At 40.3% G+C, this 7,554-nt stretch overlaps 1 protein-coding gene across 2 annotated transcripts in view; it reads left to right on the forward strand.

Moving 5' to 3' along the window:
• Window positions 1–6,981, forward strand: part of GTF2A2 (general transcription factor IIA subunit 2) — a 9,962-nt gene extending 2,981 nt beyond the window's left edge. For both annotated transcript variants that reach the window (XM_032798538.2, XM_075069563.1), the window contains exons 3-5: window positions 835–939; window positions 4,365–4,491; window positions 6,668–6,981. In XM_032798538.2, coding sequence (XP_032654429.1) covers window positions 835–939; window positions 4,365–4,491; window positions 6,668–6,693 — 258 coding nt within the window. In that variant the 3' untranslated portion in view covers window positions 6,694–6,981. The remainder of the gene's footprint in view (window positions 1–834; window positions 940–4,364; window positions 4,492–6,667) is intronic.
• Window positions 6,982–7,554: the final 573 nt, after the last annotated feature.

A 7,554-nucleotide genomic window follows, 5' to 3' on the forward strand; every position in this document is an offset into this window, starting at 1 on the left:
CCCGGGAGGGACGTGGTGCCAGCTGCTTCCCAGAACAGTGGCATTTCTGCTACCCTGGAGCTGCTCCAGGTAAACAGGGCCAGGCCAGAGCCCGCATCCCGAACTGCTCCTGCACTCCATATCCCAGCTCCCTGGCCTGAGCCCACTGCTGCACTCTGCACCCCCTCCTGCACCTCAGCCCCCTTCCCTGAGCCCCCTCATACACCCCTTCTCTGCCCCAACCCCTTGCCCTGAGCCCCTTCCTGCACACTGCACCCCCCCCCCACACACACACACCCTCAACTCCCTCCCGCACCCCAACGCTCTGCTCCAGCTCTCTGGCAGCTGCAGGGACGTGGTGCCATCTGCTTCTAGGAGCAGTGCAGGACCTGCAGTGCCACAGGGGTGGCAATCCTGAGGGCTGGATCCAAAGCTCTGAGGGGCCAGATCTGGCCCACGGACCGTAGTTTTCCCGCCCCTGGTCCAGAGTGAATTGACAGTTTTGATGTATTGAAATCTGATGTTAATCCCTAGTCGTGTATGTCGTCGAGGAGGCTGCAGGCCATGGATGCAAAGACCATTCAAATGTGGGAATTACTTCACGTTTTCTGGAAAATTCTCTCTGCATGTTGGTCACATTTGTCTCCTCCACAGAGTTACAAAAACTAACAAATTTCACCTTATTCCATTTTCCTCATTAAATATAAAGTCGTAAATATATCTTTCCAATGAAGCTACTACAAAAGCTAATCTACATCTTGAGGTTTGTTACATGAAAGCTTTGCACTGATAGTCCATTTTCATGCATTTTTGAGTCAGTTATAAAGTTCAATTTTATTTTTTTTTAAACCATAGTCTCAGCAGATCACCCCTCAACTTGCCCTTCAAGTGCTACTTCAGTTTGACAAGGCTATAAATTCAGCATTGGCACAACGGGTTAGGAACAGAGTCAATTTCAGGGTAAGTGCACTAAATACTAAAGTCCCCATCTAACTGGTACTCTTCATCAGTGTTCAGACACTGCATTGAGAACTATAGGCTTGTTATCTCTGTCTGCTATAGATGGAAACAAGTCTTTTAAGAACCCACTTTATTTCTAAAAATAATACTGTTGTGTTACTCCACGTGTGCTATCTGTAGCACTTGAACTAGATTCCTGCTTGTTTACATAGTCATAATAGGTTGGCTGTCTGCAGGCTGTTTGAGTTTCCTGTAGTTGTTGCAATTCTTCCATGGAATCTTGCAAGATATACAGCAGCCAGAAAATTGACAGGGATTTAGAAGAAAGGTAGTGGAAAGTGAGGTCCTGCCAGCTCTACATGAAATTAATTGCTGGTATTCCAAAATGCTCTAAAGATAATTCGTTCTTCCTAAATCACTAGTGTAAAACTGCAATCAGAGGCAAAAATAGCTAGGAAAATATGCATAACGGGATAGGTGACTGCATAACATTTTAATCATTTAAACACTTCAGAGAGGGAGTGCTCAGTCACCCTCTTCCATGCATCCCTTCTTGCTTAGTTTAATTGTTTTGCACATATGGCTTGAACAACTAGCTAATGTTGCCTATAATGGTAAGGCATTCGACTGCAAGGTCTGAATTATGAATGCCAAATAGAGATTTTGGGTTTCTGTTGTGGGCATTTTCATTTCTGGTTGAGCTCAGTATTTGGGATGCAGATAGTTTGTAAATTCCTTGACACAATGCACAGAAATGAGGTTGAATGAACTACTTTATTTCATGTGAGTGATTCATTGAATACCAGAATAGCCTGGTGTTTCAGCAGTGAAATTTGCAAGAATATTTCACTTTCTTATTGCCTGAGAAAACCAGTTAGCAGCAGCATGTGCTACTCCTGGGGAAATTCTGTGCATGCTCAGAATTTACCCTTCTCCACCCCCACCCCTACCCTGCAGATTTCTTTGCTTCCCTGCAGAAAATGCCTTTCTGACAGGAAAGCAAAGGGAAGCCACAAAAGCGAACATGTGACCTTCCCCAGCAGTATGTTTTGGGTACCAGGGCAGCTGCCAGAGAGGTAAATCAGTGTAGGGCAGGACTGGGGAAGACCCAGCTGGTGGCTGCTGCCCTGCACTGGGCTCAGCTGCTAGTCCTGGCTGGACTGGGGAGGACAGTACTTCCTCTTCCCCTGCATGACATCAGGGTCGGGTCAGACTTAGCCCCAGATTTCTCCCTCAGACCCTCCCACCAAGCCTCCTCCCCCTGCACTGAGAACCCCCCCGATGAGCTCCACCTGGACCACACCAGCAAGCCACCCACACCCAGAGCCCTATGCCACTGAGCCCCAACTAGCTGCACCTGAATCCCCACCCCACTGAACCCTACTCCCCCTGTACCATCTGAATCAGCAACTCGGATCCACACCCCACTGAGCCCCATTCCTCCAACATCTGGATCCCCCATTGAGTCCCTGACACCCAGACTCCCCTGCTGAGCTCTATCACACCCAGAGTGTCCCCTTTCCCCCGCCGCCCAAACCACCTTTACCTGGACCCCACTTCAGAGTCCCATTACCAACAAGCCCCTGTGCATCCAGCCTTGGAATAGGAGTAACAGTTAATGTCATGATAATACTATAACATGACTCCTACTCTCAAGTGCAGAAAACTATAAACCCATAATCTCTCCAACCACTGTCCTTTATCATTTTGATTAGGTCATGTTAAACTCATTGTACAAATTTTCTATCATCTGCCAAATAATATTTAGTAACTTTCATATTCTGCCTTTAAGATATTTTTGATATTCATTCTTCTCTTTTGAATACCCTGGAGCAAAGAAATGTTCATGTTTACTGAAATAGACTTTAGAAGTGAAACAATTTCTCAAATGTAAATCTGAATTTGATTTTCAGAGAAGGTCCAGCATCACAAATGAACCCATTTAAATCCAGAAACACTGGTTGAATTAACGGATGTATAGCATGTGTTTTAAATGAAAATAAAAATCTTTCATACACTGAATCTAAATCAGCAAGTAGCCTCAAGTAAAAGTCATCTGAGATGAGCTGTACATGAATTATGTGTTTTTGACTTAGTAAATGGTATAAAATATATAAGAATATACAAAAAAGTAACAAAAATACACCCCTACCTCAATATAATGCTATCCTCGGGAGCCAAAAAATCTTACCGCATTATAGGTGAAACTGTGTTATATCGAACTTGCTTTGATCCACCGGACTGCGCAGCCACCCCCTCTCTTCCCCCCCAGACCACTGCTTTACCACGTTATATCTGAATTTGTGTTGTATTGGGTCGTGAGATATTGAGGTAGAGGTGTAATCATCAATTTCCATCTCGGGTCACGTAGCTCTACTTCTCTGTGCGTGATTCCCCCATCCCATCATTCATCCTATCAATGTTAACACTTTTTACTAGTGGCTCTCAACCTTTCCAGACTACTGTTCCCCTTTCAAAAGTCTTTGTCTTGCGTACCTCAAGTGTCACCCCACTTAAAAACTTCTTGCTTACAAAATCAGACACAAAAATACAAAAGTGTCACAGCACACAATAACTGACAAATTGCTTACTTTCTCATTTTTACCATTTAATTCTGAAATAAGTATAATATTTATATTCCAATTGATTTACATTTCACTGTATAGTATATAGTGCAGTAGAAACAAGTCATTGTCTGTATGAAATTTTAGTTTGTACTGACTTTGCTAGTGCTTTTTATGTAGCCTGTTGTAAAACTAGGCAAATATCTAGATGAGATGATATACCCCCTGGAAGACCTCTGTGTACCCCTAGGAATACTTGTACCCCTGGCAGAAACCACTAACTTATACTACTGTGGTATTCAGAAAGTCAACAGGAGAACAGTGTGACTGTTTTTATCACCCAGAACTTTAATCCCGTTTGAAGGATTCAGGAAGTGAAAGGCTTATAAATGACCCATAATCTCCTCTTTACATAAATCTTGCTGATGAAGCCTATGACCTCATTCTTCATGTACTTTGGAAAACTCATAACCATTTCAGAAGGTTGGCTGTTTTGTACGATATTCTTCCTTACTTGCATAATGTTCTTGTATGAACCTGGTGATTTCTACCACTTGGGGGCACTCAAATTACACAATTTTCCTCAGATTTGCTTAAATCTATGTTTCTTAGATTTTATGCTTGCATGTTCTGGCTCACAGCGTAATAAAAGAAGCACATCCAATCTGGTTATAAATACAAAAGCACCTACTTTAAATTAATGACTATCAGTAAACTTTTAAACTATTTTTAGAAGCAGACAAGATGACAATTTTTCAAATGTTAAGACTTCTTTAGCTATAGTTACTAGAATAACTTTATTTCTGTTACTGTACTGGAGATCTTTTGAAAATAGTTTTTTGTTACATCTTTCTTTTAAAGGGCTCTCTGAATACGTACAGATTCTGTGATAATGTGTGGACTTTTGTACTGAATGATGTTGAATTTAGAGAGGTAACTGAACTCGTGAAAGTGGATAAAGTGAAAATTGTTGCATGTGACGGAAAAAGTAAGTATAGTTCTGAACCATAGTATAAATATTAGGTTAACACAGATCAGACTTGAACGATATTATGAAATACACTTTGTGCAGCCAGAGTTCTTAAATAGTGTGTGATTGGAGCTATCTTCTACCTGTGGTTACATCCTACATAACTCAGACTAAAACAGGAGTGCACAACCCTCCTGCACACATGCAGAAATTAGATGATTAATTCAGATGAGCAAATTATAAGTGTGTTCTGCATTGCATTGTCTTATTTAAAGCTGCTTTTTTAGTGGTGAATGAATAAGCATAAATATGCTTGTGGCAAGCCAAAGTATTACCGAAGATAAATGTAACTAGGCCTCAATGGTCACTAGTTACTAAATTATATAAAACAATTACAGTAACAAGATTGGAATGACTTCTTCTGGTTATCAAAATGCCACTATGAAATATTGAAGGTCTAATCCAAAGGATGAAAAGTGCCACTGTTTGTTCAGCAGCAATAAGTAACTAATAAGAGCATTGTTGGAAGCCTCTGAAACATCACTTCCATTCTTAGGGGACTGAGGGCTGGTCTACGCTACAGGGGAAAATCGATCTTAGATACGCAACTTCAGCTACGTGAATAACGTAACTGAAGTTGAAGTATCTAAGATCAAATTACCGTCCTCACAGCGCGGGATCGATGTCTGCGGCTCCCTCTGTTGATTCCGCAACTCCGTTCGGGTTGGTGAAGTTCTGGAATCGATGTAAGCGCGTTTGGGGATCAGTATATCGCGTCTAGGTGAGATGCGATATATCGATCCCTGAGCAATCGATTGCTACCCACCGATACGGCGGGTGGTGAAGACATAGCCTGAGAGATCCCAGGATTTGAGAAATGTTGTCTTTTTAGTATTACAGACCAAGTCCTGTAATTTGCACTCCATGTCTTGACTGCCACATATGTACTGTCCGTGGAAGGTCATTAGCTCATACATTCTCTCTGCTTGTCTGACTTGTTTAGCCAAATGTTCTATTGAAATGCTTTACCAAAGACTAACCTTTTATAGTTTCTAGTTGCTTAAGATTCCTTTCTTAATACAGTAAAAGGAGGAAGTGAGAACAGAAAACCCTTTATAGTACATCCTTTTTTAAAAAGACGTGGTGTATGGAACTGATCCTTTAGGGCTCTCTGGCCTTGGCATTATTATAGTGATGTTTTTAGACTAATTGATTCTCAACAATTGATAAGTCATTCCATACAAGTACCTTGTCTGTAATGTTGGGCATCCATGTCACCTTGATTCACCTGTTTATTTCTTAAGATGTATTTATTGTAGCAGTTAAAGGAAAAGCTAATTTTCCATGTCTGAATAACTTCCATTTATAATGTCACAGTGTAAGTAACAGATTTGAAGACCATAGTACCATAAAGTTGCTGACAGTGTCTTTAGTATTTTTCAGCAAGTAGTAAGCTTCTTAAAATAAGGACTCTCCTATCCATTGTTGTCTTGTCTTGTAGTCAATAACTAGATTACTCATTTGTCCCATGGCACTAGGAGCAAGAGAGAGGTAATAGTAGCAAATATAGGAAATAGCTATATCAGCTGGCTGCCTTTTTCTTACAGAATACACTGTTGCTTGCGTGTTTAAGTAATTCAGCTTTATAAAGAACTCTTATGTCTACATGATATTTTAAATCTATGTTAAATGCACCTTTGCCTAGATTCGACAAAAGCCTGTATGTTGTCACTTACCAAACATCTGATAACCTATCTCTTGGACAGACTACGTGGCCTTCTAGCACTTGCATGCCCCAAGAGCATATCTTGTGAGCTGGCTGGAATCAAGTGTTTTAAGTATATTACTCTAATTTAGAGCAAACTTACTTCAGTTTTTAAAAATGGGGACCTTATAGCAAACCCTGTATGGGGACAGAGAATTTTTGTGTTCAGAGTTTTCATTACTGCTAACCAAGTAAAATAACATAATTACACCACACTTTCTTCCTGGCAATGAAAGAGGATACATATGGAAACAAAATTATCCAGGTGTGGCGCTGTTTCAGCTTTTATAATACGGACTCTAAATTGTTGTATTTTGAGGTTGGCAGGGAAACATTTACCAACATAGAGAATGTTAATTTTTTGTTAAGACGTTGCAAAGTTGAGTACGAGTTATCTGTACTTATTTATACACTTTCTTTCTTTTCTAGATACTGGTTCCAATACTGCAGAATGAATAGAAATGTGTTTTTTGTGCAACATTTTCTGTTAATATGCAGCACTTTCTGGAGAGGAGCATGGAAAAGGACTGTTCATAATTTATTCTAGTGATGCAGACATGCGTTAATCCATGCTAGAATGCATCGCAGAAAGGCAGTGAAAAGAAATATCTTTCTGTAGCATTACTTCAATTAACCTAAAAGGGCATGAAGAAAACAATGTTACTTTTTTTAAATGACAAAACAAATATTGTTGCCTTTTTTTGTTCAAAGTAATTTCTCTAATAAACTTTTATTTAAAATTTTCTAGAGAAGTGAGTGATAATTAGAAAGGTGTTTAGTGGAAACAACCTCCCTCACAGAATCACCCTAAGGCTTAGGCAAACTACTTTTGGAGTAGCGATGAGAAACACGATGTAGAGGCATACCGCTCTAGCTCACTGATACGAATGTGGCCCACATAACTGAAACAAACGGGGACGCTTGGTGGTGGTTAGTGTCTAAATAGTCTTGGAGTCTGACATACTGTCACCACTAGAAATGATTGCTATAAATGGGGTGGGGGCACATTAGCAATATGTTGTACACTTGCACTGCAATATGTTGTATTGTGCCTGAGTCTGCAGTAAAATCTTTCCATTTGTAGCATTGTTGGTTTACTGGAGTTGCAGTAAAAAACACTGCATTAACTCACGTATTAGAAAATGAGTGTCATGGGCTTAACCAGTGGAGTGAAAATGATTAAGTCCAGTCCCATGAAAACATTCTAAATTCTCAAATGTTAGGCATGTATAGAATTTCTTACTTATTTTATTCAAGCTCTGGTCTTTTATATTTGACTGAACACTTATTAAACTTCAGTACAGTGCTCTACTGAA

Source organism: Chelonoidis abingdonii, chromosome 9, assembly GCF_003597395.2.
Source record: "Chelonoidis abingdonii isolate Lonesome George chromosome 9, CheloAbing_2.0, whole genome shotgun sequence".
NCBI classification, from domain to species: domain Eukaryota; kingdom Metazoa; phylum Chordata; order Testudines; family Testudinidae; genus Chelonoidis; species Chelonoidis abingdonii.